The sequence below is a fragment of the Phragmites australis genome, chromosome 6 (genome assembly GCF_958298935.1).
Source record: "Phragmites australis chromosome 6, lpPhrAust1.1, whole genome shotgun sequence".
Classification (NCBI taxonomy): Eukaryota; Viridiplantae; Streptophyta; class Magnoliopsida; order Poales; family Poaceae; genus Phragmites; species Phragmites australis.
Window position 1 is genome coordinate 1,071,404 of NC_084926.1, and position 21,349 is coordinate 1,092,752.

Here is a 21,349-nt window from a genome sequence, read left to right on the forward strand (position 1 = left end):
ATATTTCGAAACTAGATACATGGAGAGACTTAGTGAATAAATCTATAAAATTTTCACATAATTTGGTGTGCATTGCCTTTATTTCATTCGTTTTATGCAATTCATGAGCATAAAAGAACTTGAGTTTAATATGCTTCGTTAAGTTGCTTTTTATATATCTCGATTGCATTTGTGCAACACAGTAATATTATCTTCATAGATAATGGTGAGAGTGTTAGTAGTATTCAAACTGCATGATTGCTGAATATAATTGATCACTTTTATAAGCATGCACATTCTTGTGCAGCTTCATATAAAGTTATTATTTTTGAGTGGTTCGTCGAAGTAGATATAAGACTTTGCTTTGACGATTTTTCAGGATATTGCAGTTCCACCACATAGGAAAATATAGTCAGTCCATGATTTCGCTGTATGCGGGACAGATAGATATCCAACATATACGTATCTAACCAGATTTAGGTTCTAATTCTTTCTATAGAACAGATCCAGATACTTGCTATCTTGTAAGTAACGCAGAATATCCTTCACGCTCTTCTGGTGCTTTTTAGTAGGATCTGTACTGTATCGTGTAAATAGGTTTACTGCAAACCTATTTTTATAATTTTTAATTACAAATTTATCTATTTATTAATCGTATTTGATATAGATTCTTTGGTTTAATATAGACCGTTAGATGTTCATAAAAATTAGTGGTCTAAATCATTTTCTTTCTTTCGATTAACATGATAATTTCGTCGGCTTGACAACTAACGTGGAGGCTACTTTTCCCCTCAAATAATAAGATAATAGATATTTTGAAAAAAATACATGAGTGGTTGTCAAATGATAGGCGGAGTGCATTTAAATTTGAAATTGATTGCCTTGAAGCCTGACAGTGCTTGTTCTGCAATTGCGTGTAGTGTGTACTGCTGGTTAAGTGTTCATTCACAATATGCATTTGTGATGTTTGCATCATCCTCAAGTAATTTATTTGTTCTTATGATATAATCATATAACTAGTGCGCTCCGTGAAGTTTTTGATGCGATAGTGCCACTCCAAAAAGAAAAGGCCCATGCACACAGCACGGTGATTGCGAGGAGCCATAAGTATCGTGTAATTAAGACATGCATTTCCTTCTTGATTAGATTCTTAATAGATCATATATAGCGATTCTGTGACTGTGTTCCTAATGCTAGCAATGGAGTGATCAGAAAGAAGCTGACTAGCATCGGTGCCGTGTGCAGAGAAGCTGTTTTTCACTTCTTCACTAGTTTGTTTTGTAGACCAGAGAGAGGGTTGCTTTGCTTAACAGATGGCATTGAGTTCATGTCTAGCTTGCGCTGGTGTCACTTTTCAAGAGAAGTTGAGTTTAGTGTGCCTACTGCAGCCTTTATTCATGGGCTCAATCTTTTTGCAGAAGAGGTTTTATCACCCGTAACGTGAAGGATGCTGTTGATTTGTTTCACCAAAGATTTGGTGGAAGTCGCTGCATTACCCTCATGCTGATTCTAATTCTTCATGCTCATGGTTATCCTTGTTGCTCATACCTGTTGAATCTATCAGATAATAATATTGTAAGATTGCCAGATTATGAGATTATGTCGATATTGTTTTGTTCTCTCGCCAATCTGATTCATTGCTACCTGTTGTCTTTAGAAAGATTGTAATTACGTCATTGTTTTTAATACAATTATTTGTCTATAAAGGTGCGTGTTGGAATCTTCCGCAGATGACATTTGTTCCTGCATTGAGCAGAGAATTTCGCCCCTATAAGCCAGATCCAGCTCCACTGCTTCACATTTGCTCCACTTGGAACATTCCATCACATGAAATGATCATGGTTGGTGACAGTCTCAAGGATGATGTGAGCATTCCTCATCTCATTACATACTCTAGCATTTAAAGGATTTCAATATAGTACCTTCTCTCCCATGGTTTCAACTATCATCATGCAACAATCAGAAAATTCGTTTTGTCTACATACTATTGCGTCATAACTTCATTTGAGCAATTAGCTAGATGTTAATCATTTACATTAGCTAGACTGCTAGAGTACTGGAACTGGACATTGCCCTTTCACTTATATACTTGCCATTTGAAAATTTGGCAAGTTGTTTGTGGAAAGAGGGCAGGAGCTTTTACTTGCTTGCTCGATGAAACAGGGCGATATGGTCCCCACGATTCTTTGCCTGAGAACGTTAGACCAGACTTCAAGGTGTCTTCACTTACCGATGTATTCACCGTGCTGGAAAAGCATTTTGAATTGACAGCGGTGCCTACTGAGAGTAGAATATGACAGGAAAGTTTTAGATACCTGTCTTCTAATGTGAAATCGGTTTCCAACACCTTCGATAATATGGGTGTTGTGATGGCGTTTGAAGTATCAGAAGTCGTAATGCAGGCTGAAAGTGATGGCTGCCGCAAAAGTGGATTGCCTTTGAAATGGTTGTCAAGGGCTTTGATTTGTTGTACTTGTAGATCTATTACATTACGTTGTAAACGACTAAATCTGTCGCGTGATTTAGCGACTGAAATCGCCCAGAATTTTTGGGAGTTCAGAAAATATCAGTCTCTAATCTGGCATGTCATTTTGTTCTACTTGGTGGACCTAAGGTAGGTTAGTCCTTTTCGGTCTTGAGAATCAGATTAATACATAATTTTGCTTTGAAGAGGCTGTCCTGATAGAGTCGCTCCATAGAGGTAGCCGGGTTGTATTCAGACTACGAGACCACGAGAGGAGGCAGCTCAGGGATAACAGGCCAGAGCATCGTTGCACAAGCATTTCAGGCTCTCCTCAACTCCTTGTGAAATTGTTTTAAGGAAAACAGTGTGGAAACTTGCTATTTTTCAAAATGCACTTGGGAAGACGTTGTTCACTTCTGTCACAATGCATGGTAAGGTCCCCAACCAAAACACTTGCTTTTCTTCGTTGAGGATTCACAGCAAGCAGACAACTATCACAATGGTCCATGGTCTCGTAGGTCCATTCTGCAACATGTGCTCTTCCAACACAGCAAAACCTTTGAACATAAAAAGGGACGAACAATACTAGTACAGCCACAACACCTCTTTTCTTAACTTTATTCCATTCAAAAGACGATCTAAGCATGGATCAACCAGCAATCGCTGACCAATAAGTATTCAAGTAGTCAGGCGAGTAGATGCCACTAGCATGTTCACTCTGCAACTTCTATGCAGAACATGGAGTTAATCCACAGAAAACACTTCATTAAAGTTCAAACCAGGAGCAACAATGCCTTCTTCCGTTACTTTAAGCCTGCAGCCACATGGGGATAGAATGGAGACAAACAAAACAAAGAGTTTAGTCTGAACTATCAAGCGAATATGATACTATTACAGAAAAAGCCACACACACGTGAATGGACTGGAGCCATGACCGTGCCATCTTTTAAGAAAAGTATTACAAACTATAGGCATCTTTTAAGAACGGAATTGTACTACAAAAGTCTAAAAGGCACACACACTGAACATTTGTTACTCATAGTGAGCCACACAGCAACTGCAGACTTGAACACAGGACATAAAGATGCAAGTACTTTTCTAATAAACTAAACTTGATTGTCTCATCAGTTCATCATCATAACATACATTACCATCTACTCAGTTGGTCTTTGCGCAAGAACAGCATCACTGCAGCGGCTACTGCAAGTCTACAACTACTACTGCAACCATAAAGCAACATACATTACCTAACAGGCTAACAGCATTAAACTAGGAAACCACCACAGCGGGCACCTACAACAGACTCCTAGTTTGTTTCTTCTTAGATTCCTTTGAAGCTTCCTCTTCCCGCCAAAATCAGTAATCCAATCAGAAGGCTAGCTGCTAATTCACAGCAACCCGCAGCAGAAATCACTAGCATCAGAGCAGGATGTCAGCCCGGGAAGGAAGCCTTCGGAAGAAGTTCATAAGCGGAGACGGCATCCTGCTTCTAAATCTTGGTGGCCGCATGGCGTACAGGCCCCAGAGCCCAATCAGCACCTTCATAGGTACACAATATGCAATGACCGCAGCAGCGACACAAGCGATGGAGAAAAGCAGTGTCGCCCTCGGGTCACGCCAGCTGAGGAGGGCCTGCATCCTCTCACCCTGTGTTGCTATGTCACCGACCACAGTCTGTACCCTACCAGCCACGCTGCGGAGGCGGTCATACCGGAAGCGCACAACATCTCCCCGGCTCGAAGGCAATGTGTCAAACTCCTCATCCAGCTCATCTGCACTGGCTGCATCAGCATGAGACAGCCTCATCTCCATGTGAGGTGGGTGCCTTGGACGGACTCGATACCTCCAAAGCCCGGTGAACGCCATGGTCAGAAAGGCTGTTGGAAGAATCAGCTCCGGCATTGTGACAAACACCAGGAATGTGAATACAGCAAGGCATGAATGCACCGGGCGATGCCAAGAGCGGACAAGCTCAAACCACCTGCCAATGGTGATTGGACCGGAGAGCGCGCTGACAAGGCGGAAGAAGTTTGCTTTGCTACGCCGCATGCTCCACAGATGTGAACGGTGATCAAGCATGTACTCAACAACCTCCTTGCCAAGCGGTGGCTCAGCACGGCCAAGACGGGCTGCTACCACACTGGTGGCCTGGAACCGAAGACGCTCAACCTGGCGCACAAGCAGCTGCTCTGCATAGTGCATCTTCGGAAGCAATGGGCGTGCATAGGCATGGAACATGTTCCCAGCATTGCCACAGCAGAAGCGCACAGCAAGGTGAAGTTCCCCCATCTTCTTGACCCCCGATGGATGCAGCATAAGCAGTGGGTAGGCATGGGTGTACACCCTATCAGTCTCCAATGTCGACAGCCGAATGCGAACTTTGCCGATGCAATTATCACGGACAGCCACAGTAGTATTCCCTGATGCTGGCTTGTCGACATGGCAGTTGTCGAACACACCAACAGTGATGACAGTGCAGGGGTCGAACACCTCCCAAGTGTACTGCTCGTTCCAACGGGGGCACACGGAGTCAACAACAGTGCGTGTGCGGATCCACTTCTGGCCATACTTTGCAACACAATACGCATCTGTCGTTGCACCCCTGCCATCACGGGCCTTCATTGGTATTAGGCCAGTGGCACCAAGAACACCGAGCTCAAGAACACCAACATGTGGTTCCCATAGCTGTTTCGCTGTAGGCTGGAGGTCGCTGCTGTAAGCAGTAGCCTCATCCAGAACATGATAACCCCCATCAAGACTTAGACGGAGATGCACGCGGCGGCTCCCGAACCTGTGCACATTGCTGCCAGCAACATTGCCACCACCCGTGCCACGGTCCAACCCAAACCACCTGGAAACAACAGGCTTCCAATCCCACCGCCTCTCGATGGCCGATACCGGCACAACAAGGCGGCCAAGCATGTCATCCCGGCCAGGGGACACCCGGTCTTCCACAGATAGCACCAAGAACTCCTCAAATGGCTCGGCCACCACAAACATCAGGTCTTCATTCCAGAGTGGGCTCGAAGGTCCCCGGCTGGACACCACTGGAGCTGGCTGTGTGCGCATAATCTGATTCCCCACCTGTGCGCACACAAAGAGTTCCGGGAATCGACCAATCGCCAATGGCGCCTTGTCCATCGGAAACAAGTCCTGCGCTTCAATGACGGAGACACGAAGGTACCAGAGCTTGGGAGCGACGTACACCTTGGACTTGATGGAGCCCAGTGGCCCATTGCCGTGGACGCCGGCCGCCTTGGAGTGCCAGGCCTCCGCGAAAGCCTCATCGGCCTGGGTGCCGAACCAGACGGCAACCATCACCTCCGCGCCGCCGCGCTGGCCCTTGCGGTCTTCCATGCTGTACCACTGCGGGGCGAGCGTGCTGTCCGGCGGCGCGCGGCGCGGCACCTCAGAGAGGTCGAACCAGACGCGGCCGACGTGGTCGTCGCTGCCGCGCGCGCGCACGAATACCTCAACGAACGATGACTGGATGGTCTCTTTGGAGAAGGCGAACACCTGGTCCCAGTGGTGCGCGGAGACGGCCGGTGTCACGCCGCGGTAGTTCCCGAGCTTGACCTCCGCAACGGCCTCGCCCACCATCGCCACGCCGCACGCGCGCACCACGCGCACGTAGAGGTACTCTACCTGCTCCACCAAGTCGTAGGTCGCGCTGGCCTTGTCAGCGACCGCGCCGCTGCCGAGGCGGGGCCGCGTCTCCTTCAAAGAGAAGTCTCCCGGGCCGGAGAACATGGCCGGGACGGGGTAGGGGTCCGCGAGCATTACCTGCTTCATGGCAGCCGGTGCCGGTGGCTGCATTATGTCCATGGGCGGCTCCGGCTGCGGAGGCGGTGGCTGCACGGCCACCACAGGCTGCTGCTGCTGCTTCTTGCCTCCCGTCACCGTCGGCGCTGCCACTACCTCCGGCCCAGCCACCACCGCCTTCGCCGGTTTCTCCGGCTTGGACTTCACGACCACGTCGCCGGAGTTGATGCGGTAAATCTTCAAGGTGATCTCCCCGCGGATGTGGGAGAAGAGGCTGCGCTTCTCCAGCGTAAAGAGCTGCGGCACGGCCTCTTCCCCGGGCGCCGGCACGCCGGCGGCCGGAACGCGCACCTTGCCAAGAAAGTTCCGCCCGTGCGGGCCCGCGCTGCCGGCCCCGGACGTGGTGCAGTCGTTGTAGACTCCGACGTCAATGGCGCGGTAGGGCAGGTCGTCGGGATCGGCGACAGGGAAGACGAGTCGCTCGTTCCAGACGGGGTTGAGGTCCTTGGGCCTGGCCCGCGTGCGGCGCTTCTGGTGCTCGAACTCCACCTCCACGTACGCGGACGAGGAGCCCTGCCCGTCCTTGGGCATGAGGTTGTGCGCCGCCGCCACCTCCACCACCAGCTTCTCCGCCTTCGCCATCTCCCCTGCACTTCCGGGAGGTGACTTTCCACCACAGATTCCTCTCAAAGATTCAAACTTTCCAAAGATTTCAAGCTGGAAGCCCAGCACAAGCAAAGGGTTCTTGTTCTTGGTTTGCGTGTGTTTGGGGGGATAGGTTTATACGGATGGGGGCGAGGAGGAGAAGGGGGCAGGCGCGCGTGGAGGAATCTCCATCATCGCAATCGATGAGGTTGAGGTCAGGGGCTCGAAGGGAGGAGAGGAGGAGGTGGGCCGTGCTCAACTGCTCGCTGCTCGCTGCTCGTGCAGAGTGCTCTGGGTGTGCCGTGGTGGTGGTGGACTGGTGCTCTGGCTGCCGAGTTGCTTTGCTCTGCTGCGGTCTTCGCTTTGGGTGGTTTTTGAGGTGAGGCGCGGGTTTTGTTTTGCCGTTTGGGTTTTTCTGCTTGTGCTGGCTCTCTCCTCTCCTCTCTTCTCTTCTCTGTGCTTTGGCTTTGTTTGCCTCGGCTGATGATGGATTGACTGGGTTTGGAGAGATCCTGTCAGCGGCGAGAAACAGGCTCCGGTGGGTGTTGGATGGTGGTGAGGTCACTCCTCAATCCGCATAGGATTCTACTGCTCCAATGGTGAGCGAGTGTTTACTGGAACTTGATGAGCACTATTGGGTGAGCAGGGTCCTCTCTTCAATGTAGTAAGTTGAAGGGGAAAATTGATTGGTTGCTGCCAAAGTGAAATCTGAGACCGTTTTGATGGGATTGATCTTCTGATAAATGCATGTTAGCATAAAATATTCGGATCAAAGATTATTCAGTTAGTGTGATGAAATTACATGTACGCCACAATTTGCATAAGAATTTTTGTATAGATTTCAGAGGAATCAGTTTGATCTTGTAAAACTTGAGATAAACTCTGGCGTTCAAAAAGGGGGTCTTGAGGTGTTTGGCAACAAAACGAACAAGTGTAGAACTTGTATTTGATAAGCAACTACAGTGAATGTATATTTGTTGTTCCATGATAAATTTAATGAAAATAATTCAGGTCGGGTTTGTTCAACTATGAGTTACCTTTGTGTCCGTATGAGTTTGACGAGGACGCACTAGCATTTTTGCAGACATTACATTTTTCGTCTAAATTGCTAAACCCTTTCTAAACAGCCCCAAATCAAATAATGGGATAACTTAGAAAAAAATAAAACAAAATATCTTAGAAAAGTCTTCGCGGTGCTGACAAATACATTTTTAGATAACTCAAATGCGATAATATGCATATTAGAATTTCACCTTTTATTTCAAAAGAACTGCTTTCATTAATAATTGCTATAAGAAGCTACGATTTTGAGATGTTAGTCAAATGTGGCAGTAAATGTAGCGATATATACATTCCAAAATGAATTACTAAAACAAATAAACTTTATAATATCCTTTTAGACGCTAAGCATGGCAACTTCACAATTTCTCTCATATACATCGATTGTCTTCGTTGCCATCACTAGATCAGGTTCATTTTATCATCGTTAGCCACTCGATTATCGTGATTACTAGACAATTCGGTCCACACCACATTCATAAATTAAACGGTTATCGATCAAACTCAAATTTAAAATTCAAAAAATCAAAAATTTGACAAAATTTAATAAATTTTTACTGAATTTCACTGAGTTATGTGGTTACAGTTGTTGCCGCGGCGGACGGTTTTTGAGGTCTAAAAGCATTAGTGAAACTTGCACTGGATACGGACACAAGGGTGTGTGGGTGTGGTGCACTGGTGCGCACCTATACACAACCTTGTGATCGAAAAAAAATCCGACGGATAAAACCAAAAGCCGTTTGGTTTCATTTATTGGCGCGAGAACCCAGGAACGGAGGCAAGCGAGGCTGGAGCCGGAATTCCTCCGTGCCGTGTCTTCCTGTCCCGTGTGCTGGGGACTGGGATTAGATTGGATCGGATTGGATAGACCTGCTTTGCTTCCGCAACAGGGGTACCAGTGCAAGTACAGCACCACCTGCAACTCCACTAAAAAAATCAGCGGAAAAAACATGGATTTGCCGGGGTCAGTCTGGTTCTGTGGAGTCTGGAGTTGTGGCGGTGCCGACGACGAGGGCACCGCACCGTACGAGCCGCCATTTCGCTACACGCCTACTCGCAAAGGCTCGCGCCACAACGATCGGTTTTCTTTTCGTTTTGCTGGTGGCCGTCCGAAGCAAACACCCCAAAAACTTTGAACCCGCAAGCGAAGCAGATTGTTGGTCCGAAAACTGGCGGCGGAGCTGGAGGCGGCCATGTAAGATATTCTCGAATAGAATATACTAGCTATCTAGTTTTTAGATTGTTTAGTTGGAGGCAGCTTGGATGGTATAGCTAGTTTTTAAAATATTTTTTAAGATACCGGATGAGCCTATTTACTACTTAGTCATCCCATCTAAGTTGTCAACCAAATATTTACTTGCTGATGTGACTAAACAACATGACAAGCTGCCTTCAACCAATAATATGTCACCTGCAACTGCATGTATGAGTTTTATTCATGCTAATACGATATATTCTGTTTAGTTACAATATATTTTTTAACACGCTTTAAATGATATTATCTCACAAAATTTTGACTAAACTATCAAAATTTTGATTAAAATAGCACAATATATGATAAATGGGTCCCATAAAATTTTGACTAAACTATCAAAAGACCCTACTATCTATATTATCTAATAAAAATTAAATAATATCCAACAAAATATAAATAAACATATCATATCTAACCTTTTTCGCGCAACCAAACGAGCACTAATGGCTAGCACGACGCTAGCACATTAGAACATCTCTAACTCACTCCCTAAATTTGCCTCCCTATTTTCTCCATATAAGGAACTCCCTATCTTGATTCTTTCCCTATTTCTTAGCGTGCTCCAGCCACTTCCTAAATTAATTTTCTATTCTCCACTCACCTATATTTTATTAGTATCATATAAATAAAAAATATTTACAATATCTATATTTCCAACAGATAAATTTTGTATATGTTTGAATTTTTATTTGAATTCAAATTGTATTAAAAAGAAGAATATTACATGAAATGATAAAAATGCATATAAATGAAGCATTACAAAGGAACTTATTTTTTTCACCATATAATCTAGGTTGAAAATAATTTTAGAAATTAGTCCATTACATAAGAAAAATATTAGTGAATTTTTTAAATATTTTTAGGAATTTATTTGAGATCCTAACGATTGTTAGAAATTTTAAAAGTAGCATTTTTTAAAGAATTTTAGTTTAAATTCTACACAAGACTTTTGGATGAATCTAATCAAAATGAGTTATACCTGGATTATAGAACACATATAAAAAAATTAAATTTTTTAAGCAACAAAAAACCACTATTTTAAATAGAGATGGGAGAAATAATTGGAGAGTACTGTTTACAGCGGGTGCTAATAGGAGATAGCGATCTCTCCCGTTAGCTAGATGTGATGAGCCAAGAGGAGAGGATAGGGAGCCTCTAAAAGTAGCAAACTGATAGGGAGTGGGTTAGAGAAGGATTTTGAGTTAATTTTGCAAAAAAAAAAAGGATAAGAAGTGAGATAGAGGATAGGTTGGAGATACTCCGTGTGTCAAAAACAAATTTGCACCCCTCGCGTGGTGTGAACGGGACGAGGATCGACTCGCGCGATGCGGCGATGAGGCCACCCAACCCAACACGAGCAAAGGAATGCAAGCAAGCGCGTTTTTGCTCCCCAGGCAGCAGCGGCCGCCTCTGCCGACGTGCAGCCCGATACAGTGGCAGCAGGTGGGGGCCGCCGCCGGAAGCACGGGAGCCGTGTCCCGCCTGGGGAGCATGCATGGCCGGCCGCATGGCTGCGCCCGCCTGTTCTTATCGCTGCTGGTTTTTAAATGCCTTTTGTTGTTTCGATTTATTGGGAGCAGCATTTGCATACTTGTTTTTTCGAGGAATAGCACTTGCAGATGGGGTCAGCTGCTACAGACGTTGGGTCCCGTTTCATTGCCTTTTGTTCTAATCGGCTGTCAGCTCGAGATGAAAGGCGTATTTAATTACTCCGAGCTACAGTAACCACCTCTCCTTGCGCCGACGAATGTCTTTCTTGCGTTGATCCGTTCTGCGTAGCCGAACTCCAAAAGGCTACGCATGCATGGATGGATGTTGAGGGGAGCGCGTGCAGCTGCTCTAAAGTGAAGCAGACCTACTGCCCTGCGGCGGGGATAGCGCCGAGGTTCGTGCGAGCTTGGGGGGTACGGTGGGGACCACGCAACGTCAAGCAGGCTCCCGCGTGAAAAGGTACGTCGTCGTCATGTCCGCCGCTGCTGCTGCCTGCGCCGGCTCCGTCCTCCCTCCCTCGTGAGCAGCGACGCATGCTAGCATGGACCCCCGCCGGGCGGTAGTGATAGCAACCATGTACATTGAGAGTATAATTGGTAGGGAATAAAGAGGGGGCAAGTGAGAACGGAGAGAGCAATTGGACTGACAGGGCGACGAATTTGTTTTTGGTGATAGCAACCATGTACATTGAGAGTATAATTGGTAGGGAATAAAGAGGGGGCAAGTGAGAACGGAGAGAAGAATGGGTCTGACAGGGCGACGAATTTGTTTTTGTTTATACATGGTGTTATAATCTTATTTGTCATAGCTTTAACTTTAAGATCTACGAAAGATTTAGAATTTATACGATAAAATAACTTAATTTAATATCTATTTTTATGAGTCTAAAATAAGAATAAAATATCTTAACTAAAGATTATCTAACTGTTTATAGATCTAAGCTCTAAATTTTTTTATAGTTATAAATGATCTGCTCTAAGAATCTTTTAAATTAAAGCTCTACCAAACATATTATATCTCTATCTCACCTTACTCCTATTTAACACAAATTGTTGCTTATACGGTAACTCTAAACCCTAACTTACGCATGCAACTCCTTGCCAGACTCTCATCACCATGAGCCAGTTACAGGCGTGTTGGGCTTCATCGACCGCACACTTTGCCTTGGCTCATTAAGCTCACTGGTTACTTTGTTAGTGTAATACCCCGACTTATTATTGGCTTTAGATTCAGTCTGTGTGATTTAAGTATTTTGGTACGATGGATTTAGTACCATTTTTGGTAGTTTAGATAGGTTATGACTAACTTGTAAACATTCGCACTCAAAACTAGCACATTTAGGTTAATACTTTTACACAAAACGATGATAAAAAGTGTAAGAGATGTGCAATATGTATGCGGGCCCGTTCATAGGTAAGCAAGACTGTAAATAAATTTTGAAGGCAATATGTCACATATGTTATTTAGAACCAACTCTCGTTGCACAAGGATATGCATGTCTATCCGTGGATGGGGCATGTCATGGTCATGACATCGATGTAAGATACCAGTTATTTGTCTGTCATGTACGTAGTAAGTTGCTGAGGGCATCAATTTTGAAGGGGAGAGTGTAATACCCTGATCCATTAATATTTTTGGTTTTAAAACATATGACTCAAGTGTTTCGGTGTGGTGGATTTAGTACTACCTTGGTAATTTAGATATTGCATTCATTCTGTTTTAGATGTCGTTTTAGCCTTCGAAACATAGAACTAGATTGCAATAATTTTTTCATGCGTGACATTTTACCCCTCTTGATTTCTCACACATTCAATCAATAGCACATAAACTATCAATCAATCACACTCATTGAGTTGAAACTCCACTTTACAATACCCTTTAATATGGGCACTCTAGTAAAATACTACATTAAAAACCTGAAACAACATCTATTTAAAAGCAAAATCAAATTACTAAAACGATATCTATTTAAGAATGGAGTTAGTAAGTTAGTATCAACTTATAATACTTCTCGTTTCAAACATAATATTTTTAGGTTAACTCTTTTACACAAATCAAGAGAGGAAATATAAGAAATATGTTATACATATGTAGACCTATATTGTAGACAGGCTAAACTATAAACGAATTTTGAAGGTGAGATATTACAGTAAGTTACATAGCTGATCTTGACCATAATACGGAAAGGATCGGAAAACTTGTAAGCTAACTTTTGATTTGCTTTCGAGGCTAAGGATGGCTGAACATACGGTTGCTGCTTTAAGTAAACCCACTTATCGACATTGAAGAAACACTCAAAACGTTTCTTGCCGGCTTGCCTCTCGATTCGACGTTGAGCCCGAAGCAAATGTTGTTGTATGAATCGATTCATCGTTTCCTTTTTCCCGTAGCCAATCCGACAACTCAGTAACTGGACAAGCCTGCCCAGCCTCAATACCATAATGTCTCGATGTATAATCACAGAGGGCTTCAAACGGTGATCGACCAAGAGCCTATATGGCAACTCACGCACGCACTCGTTGCGAGACTCGCATCACTGTGGCATGTGGGCTAGCTACACGCCTACACGCTTGTTGGCACGCTCCGCCTTGGCCCATTAAGCTCAACAGGTACATCATCGATCTTCGTGCCATCTTCAGTTTGACATCTAGCTAGAGTGTGGAGGGGTGCAGTGTAAAGCGCCATTTCGCCATGGATGAGTTGAGTTGAGTAGCTTTGGATTCATTTTGCCACGCATGAGTGGAGTAGCTTTGAATTGGAATTGGACCCGTGTCCTTGAAAAACGCTTAGCTCGTCGTCGCTGGTTGCATATGCAAGACCTTTTTGCGTGTGCGTGCGCACGGCATGGTCGCCCTGCTCTCGAGTAGGGCCGTGCGAGGGAGCAGAGCAGAGCAGACGACGCATGCACACCCGCGTGAGCTGTGCGAACGGATGTGGGATCCTACACTGAATCTGTATCCACTTCTTTTTAAAATTGTATGCATGTATCTAGCTAGACTGAGGAAGATCGGGGACAACCGAACACACCCTGCCTTCTCCTTCGTGTACGAGTATGGCAAAACAAGACGAGAGAGAACGCTGGCTTTTTAAATCCTCAGCCCCGTGGACAGGAGCACACGACTGTCAATCAAGTTTTCAAAATTCGAAAGTTACTGCTGGAAATTTGCGATAACCGACCTTACCACTCCGAACCGATTTTGAAATACAAACGGTTATCGAATTTGAATTCAAAAAATTCAAATCAGATTTATAAAAAAAATCCATAAAAAACTAGATGCAATTCTAAGACTATCTGTGAAAACAAATTTTAAAAAAAATGATGTTTGCATTAAAAAAATATGTGCTCAAGTATTGTAACATTGGAAAAAAGGCTAAAAAAATACCGAAATAGGCCGAATGCACAGTACAAACGGCACGTTTCGGCCAACTCAATGGGATAAGACTTCTTGGCTTATCCCCTTCGGCTACAGCAAAAAACTCGTGTTCATCGCTTCGGCCAGAGCAAAAACATCACCTTCGCCGCGAGCTCCGCCAGATTCGTCACGTAGCCGAGGCAATCCGGAAGAGAAATGTCATAAATTGGTTGGGAGAAGGCGGTAACCGAGCGCATCGTGGGGAAGTTCGCACGTCTGGCGACCGAGCACATCACAACGTTAATCGAGGCTGTGCGTGCAGTAAGTCGCTAAATCCGAGCGATTTCTTGCTTAAATAGGTCGGTTACCGTTAGTATGAGCTCACTAGTGCGGTTCAGCATCGATGCGATCAATTTATTGTGCGATTCACTTAGTTATCGGTCGTATGAAGTCGGTTTTAAACGATGTGCGCTCGGTTAGGGTTAGTTCAAAGTGGTTAATATCGATTATGATCCATTTTTAGGTTGTTAGGGCTGGTTAGTGTCCGATAGCATTGGTTAGCGTCTAGTACTTAGTTTGGCTTAATATTTACTCGTTGTTGGAATTTGTTCTGTGCTGATAGGATGATATATGTTGTTATATAGTAATCGATGGTGGATAGAAATGTGGTGTGGCCGCATAGGGATAATTTGGCCTCGGGGTTTAGGTGCAATTACAGCAATAAGGAAAAGAAAGGTAGTGGTGCCATAAGGGTGAAAGAACATTTGGCATGGCACAGATCGAATCTTATATATTGTGATATGGTGCCTCCAAATATGTGTGATTACTTCAGGCGTGAGCTGGATAGGGTAAAACATAAGAGGAAGGGAAGGTCTGAGGAGAGGCTTCGGATGCAGAGTCAACAAGAGTTCAAGTAGATTTGACACGCGATAATGAGGAGATAGAAGAGGAATAGTTGTAGCGTGCCATGGGTCAGTCTAGGGAGTAGGAAGAGTTCAGGAGGAGGGCAGGTGAGTCTTACGAGCATGAAGGTGGTAGTGGAAGTGCCAGATGAGACAATATGTTAAAAAGGATGCTTAGGAGGGCATCTTCAAACAGGGAGCCACCACCAAATGCCAGGGATTACAATATTATTGTAGCAAAAGCTCATGTGCAATAGAGGATTGACACCGGATCATGGAGTGTGAAGGGAAAGAATGCAAAGGCAGCTATTAGTTTGGCATGGTTCAAAAAATTTCACACTTTAGGTATTCTCGATAGAAGGACGGACAATGCATTTTTTGTGGCTACAGTGAAAGAAACACAAAAAAGGGCGAGTGATAAAGTTGTAATGAAATTTATTGTTGTCATGTTTCTTTCTTTTTGGCTTATGACTATCTATTGTATAATAGGAGATGATATATCACAGTGATAGAGATACCTTTGAAAAGTACATAGCAGTTGTCGATCGCAGAATGTATAGTCTAACGTATGGGAACTACTTGAATGTCGATAATACACTCTTACTAATTGCATTCTTATTGTATTAATGCTTATGGTATTAATTATTTGATCATCAACTTGCAGTGGCTGCATTGAATCTCCAGACGCACTACACGTATGGCATGAGTCCTACCTTGTTAGAAGATCTCCGTGAGGCATTCGAGATGATGACCGATGTTAGTACTGCCACAGAAGAACTTAAAGAGGTTGAAATGTATCAAACAAAGTCTCGGTTATTTGCTGATTCGCTAACTTCACGAATGGCATGTGACGGCAGGACTCCACCTGACACGAATTGTGTTGATATATCTAACCGTTACATCTATTTATCTATTTTTCTAAAGGTTAGATCTCTTTATCTACTTGCAGCGCAATGATGGTCTCTGTTCGGTTCATCAGCACCTACACTAATGATGCTTGCTAGACGCCTAATATCTCAGTGCGCTTCATCTAGTGGGTGTGAGAGGAACTGGAGTATATTTGCACCTATCCACACGAAAGTTCGTAACCGGTTAAGCTACAAGAAACTTCATAAGTTGGTATATGTAAACTATAACCTTGAGAATATAGAATAATTTGGATACATGCATCAGGTCGACTGTTAATGATGATCTATTTCAGCGGCTTATGGAGCTCATATTGAATGAGGAAAACAATCCGCTCTAGGACTGGATGGAGATCGGTAGATCAAATGCTGCCCCAGAGCTTGATGAGGAGGACACGGACAATGACATACTCCTGTCAACTCATATGGTGATAGATATAGTGAACCCACATGATTTGCAACATACACTATCACAATGAGCTGCTAAAGTGGTAGGTGATACACACATAAGAAAGAGAAAGAAGTAATTTACGCATCGAAAGAAGATCAAAAAGATTAAAGATAAGTGCAAAGCGATGAGAGTACGAATAGTGTCTCAAAGAGTCTAACTTACCAAGAGTCTAATTACAACAGCTCAAAGACATATAGCGGTGACAATGACTATCAGGGAGGCAGTGCTCCTCCACACCCATTCTATGTTGTTGTTCCCGTACAATACACTTGTGAGAGTCAGTTCACACATACCACATAAGATGAGGACCACAATGCCTCGTTCCTTACAAAGCCATGTGTGATGGACCACAAGATAGTACGAGCTATTCCGGCAACTATGACATGAAAAGTAGTTCTAGATCGTAACCGTATGACTATCCTATCCTCGATACTCAGCGAGAGCTTCCTATTCAGTGAGTCTATGAGAGACAAACTCTAAATTTTATACCATATTGCAAGGACAATGGTCAACCACTTCTTTATGGATGGGGCAAAGTTGAACAGAGTTTGAGACATAGTTGCTATCTACACGACAGATAATGTTCATGTCCACCGAGGAATACAAGACAGTCGTATTTAATCGTCCCTACCCCCGTTAGAAGCTAGTGGTACTGAAGGTGATGATAATTTATTTCTGTAACTACTTTATTTATATACTATGGTATTATACTAATTTGTTCTCATCCTGTAGGTCGCATGTGGCGTAAATAACATGCAAATTATATTTTAAGCATTAAACATCACTTTTGTAAGTATTGATGGGTGACATGTGATTGTGTTTCTAGCTTTTATATGGATAATTTAACAAATTTATTAATTTGAGGTGCTACTTACGTAATGTATGTATATATTCGATAAAACAATTATATGGTCATATTCGTATTGTTATTATTATCTATTTGTTTTCTTGAGATGTTCAAAATATAGCGAAGGTCATGTCAAAAAAATTTCTCATTTTTTTACAATTTTTTTCCATATGTATGATATATGCAAGGAGTATATAATATGATTAACAAAACATAGCAAATTTCATGCCATATTTATTTACATTTTTTTAACTTTTTTGTTATTTTTAATGATTTTTTTTATTTTTCTTGAACTTCATAAAAATTCAAATAATACGTGCAGTAACCGTCAAAATTCGATCGGTTAACATAAAAAACGCTTACATTTTGATCAGTTTGGTTATCATCAAAATCAATCGATAAATCGCACAAACTACTTGGTTACCAGTCTAATTTGCTCGGTTACCGACAATCCAATTCGGTCGGGTTTTGGCACTAATTTGCAAATTTGCCCAATTAAATTTGCACGAATTTTTGTTAAATTAAAAACGGTTGTCACGATAACACGGTTTTTCGATAACGGCAAGTCTCGGTTTTTGTTCGTCAAAATAATTTGTAAACCTTGCCGTCAATTGCTACGGCACACCATCACACGAAAGCTGGGTTGACGAAGACGAGGCAGCACCAGCAATGCACGCGCCGCGCCTCTCCTGCTGTCACTCCATTTGGCTTCTTCGCTACGTGCCCGTGCTTCAAGGGCCGCGCAGGACAGGACGGCTGCTGCTACGTAGGAGTACTACCATGGCAGCCGAGCTGAGCAGGATCATCAGAGGCAGAGCATGCAGCTTTGCCCCGTGGTTTCCTTGTGCTTGGGCATGCGGATGACCAAGCCAAGTACTGGACTGTGGTCCTCGCGATCGATCAGCACGAGCGTGGCGTCTTTTACCTGTTGCTGCTGGCCTCCCCTGGGCTTTTCTTTGTCGCCGTCAGACTGATCTGATCTGTGATGCCACTGCCAGCACCAGCAGGCGTGCAGCACGACGAGCTTCCTTCACCTCTCGTCCTCCCTGTCCCTGATGGCGACTGCTTTTCCATCCTTTAAGAATGCCTTTTTTTCTTCGAAAAATGCTGATGGTGAACGTCTTGGATTTGGATAAAGACCACCGTTGATGTACTTCCCTTCCGGAGCAGTACTTCTGCGATTTCACTGTTCACGTTGAGTACCTCACCACGGCCCAAAGATTAAAGTGTCGCCATTTACAAGCTCCGTGCTGGCCCATGATAAGCTGTTGGGCCGGATCCTTCGTGGCCGAATGAAGTAAATCATGTAGCTCGGCCATTAAAATTGAAATGGGGCAGAACAATTTTTCAAGTGCAAGCTTAACTTCGAGACTTCGATGTCTTGGTAAGGGCATCAACAAGCATAAGTCGTTCACTGCTTCGTGTCACGGGCATCTTATATTTACTAATTGGAGACTTTTTTTAAGTGCCTCTATATTAATTCTAAAAAAATCTTAGAAATTCTCATAAAAAAACAAAACATCTAACCGTCGAATTAATTGATTGACTAACTGTAACTATAGATCAACAATCAAAAAACAAAAGATTAAAAAACAAATTATAGAGTCCAACTCTAAGACTACTTCTTTCCTTCTTGGTCTTTCCTTCTTCTTTTTTATAGATACCTTTTGTTTAACGAGGTTACGTTAGTAAACTCCAACTTAGTTACGTTAGCAATAAACACACTTTTCTAAATCAATTAAAATATGCCAATTAAATATACGTGTAATCAAATATTACAAAATTAAAACAACAGAACGCAAACATATTACGGATTATCACATAAAAGTAATATCAAAGAATTTACAATGTATTTCAAAAAAATAATATGAGATACGGCGACGACATTAATAATAATAATAATTTCAAAAAATCAAGAAACAAATAAAAATAAATTTGCATAACACATAAAATGAAAATTATAAATTAGATCTATTCACAAATAATAAATATGATTTCAATATTATGAATAAAAATTACATTTATATTTTACATTCTAATATTTAAATATAAATAGCTGATGTATCTTTGTATACAACCATTATTAATACAAATATCTAAAATTCAGCTGTAAGCTAAATTTCTAGCCTGTGCAGTCACACAGATTGATGCGCTAGTATCTGTCTAACACCACTTAGCAGATCTTTATCTAAACTGGCGACATACTTAGCTCATGTTTGTTTTGTGTTTTTTATTTTGTTTCTGCTGCTGTCAAAAACCAAAAGACAGAATGTAACAAATGAGTTTCTGAGAAATTTATTTGAGAAGCTAACAAATTATTTAAAATAACTTTTCAGACAAATAAAAACATAGTTTTTTTTAGAAAAATCTAAAATCAAAAGTCCAAACAAACTCACTGTCACAGCCCTGTTTTAGCTGTCAAATACGGTCTATTTTGACGTTGAAAAGTTCACAACGTCCGGTTGTGCATCTTGTTCTCGAGAGGCCCAACGACGCGATCACGGCAAATGCGCAACGAGCTCATCTGTTCCGCTAGGATGAGGCTGCCACCGGCCACGACGATGTCATGTCAGTGATGCGTCCAACGCTGCCATGCATGCATGCATGCATGCAGGGCGTCCACAGGGCCCGGCTGCTGCGGATTCAGAAGTCAGAAGCTGCAGCCTGGTCACACGTACAAGAGTCGTCGTCCCTCGTCATGCACACACGCTTTTGCTCGAGGCGTCGTCAGTCTTCTCTTTTCTCCTACACCTGTAGTACCTGACACTAGCCTTTCTTCCACACTTCGCGTGTATGTATGGTAGCACACCCATGCCCACAGCACGTCTCTGATAGCCAAGTGATGCTCACCACCGTTGGATCGCCCACTTCCTTTCGATTGCACTTCGATTGGACAATTGTTCGTGTAGCTCCAATTTATCTGAATGTGCTTACTGCCATGTAACTCCATTTTGGGCTGCTTCTCTGACCACGGTATTTCGGATTATCATAACAAAGGTACCGCTAAAAATTCTAGTTAGACCTTTTTCGTGCTAAGAATAATATAATGAATCCTACAATGGTAATGCAACCTCGTCTCTTTTTTCTTCCCCTGAGAAATTATCGTTCTCATATTTATCTGTAAGATTGTTACTGTATATTGATATATTCAAGCTAGGCTATACCAAATATGCTGTCAAATACACATGTAAATATCAAAATAAAGCACACATTTTTTTTTGAAATTTCGAACGGAAAATGTTTTGTAGAACCTCCTAAATGCTTGACCTCTAAATTGTAGATTTCCAAGAAAAACCTGACTTATTCTGGTAGCTTTAAAACCTTGTTATTTATAGTTGTAGCATTGAAACATTGTCCTTTTTTGAAAACTTTCATCAAAAGAAAAAAAAAATAATTTATGATCTGTATATGAATACTAATAGAACAAAAAGATATTTTACAAAACAATGCCATTTTTTTAAGAAGAGATTAATTGGAACACTTTATTAAATCTTTCTCAACAAGTGCACACGATCTATTGAAATTGTTGTGGTAACACCTATAATAACACCACTATTAATGAATAGCGGTGCCCTAACACTCTCATGCACATATATTTTTGAACGAATCTACATTGCCGTTTCCATTTCATCGTAGCAACCACTCTCTTTGATTTGCATCTGGCCACGTCATTATGTCCTCTTGTACACTAAGAAAAATAACAAACCGAGCATCATTATCTTATATTTGATCCACTCTATCTCTATATTGTTGTCATATAGAAACAACAACCGCTATCACCTTTGGTGTTTTTGATTGGTTTCTCTAAGCTAAAGGCGGCTCTAGTCACCGTTTACTGCATATGCTCACCAATCTCCCGCCATGACTAGCCACTTTTTTCTTTCTGGACGAGGAAAGCAGAAGTGTCCGACATCGTTCTCGCTCTTCTCCACTTGTCACCAGCAATCCACAGCCGCTCCTTCATTGCCTAGAAAATAACCATCATTTGCTATCTGCTATCGCACTCCACTCGTCCTATCTACATTGACTTTAATATTCTTTTTGACTAAACCCAAACAGAAAAACTAAAATAGTGTAAAGTCCACAAAAGAACAACACTTTGACTCTAAGAACCAAATCCAAATCCAACAACGTATGCAGTGTTGCATGCACGCTCGATCCTCTAGAAAAGGAGTAAAACTTCCGAGCAACCGCATTTGCCACTTTGCTGACCACAGTTGAGAGGCAGGCCCCACC

The 21,349-nt window shown here is 42.9% G+C and overlaps 1 protein-coding gene across 1 annotated transcript; it reads right to left on the reverse strand.

Moving 5' to 3' along the window:
* Window positions 1–3,522: 3,522 nt before the first annotated feature.
* LOC133920932 (FT-interacting protein 3-like) lies at window positions 3,523–7,492 on the reverse strand. Its single transcript, XM_062365584.1, has one exon. The coding sequence runs from the start codon at window positions 6,845–6,847 to the stop codon at window positions 3,863–3,865; it is 2,985 nt and encodes a 994-aa protein (XP_062221568.1). The 5' UTR covers window positions 6,848–7,492; the 3' UTR covers window positions 3,523–3,862.
* Window positions 7,493–21,349: the final 13,857 nt, after the last annotated feature.

What these genes read in the sequence shown, in the direction of transcription:
- LOC133920932 (XM_062365584.1), bottom strand. Translation starts at nt 6,847, where the DNA reads ATGGCGAAGGCGGAGAAGCTGGTGGTGGAGGTGGCGGCGGCGCACAAC.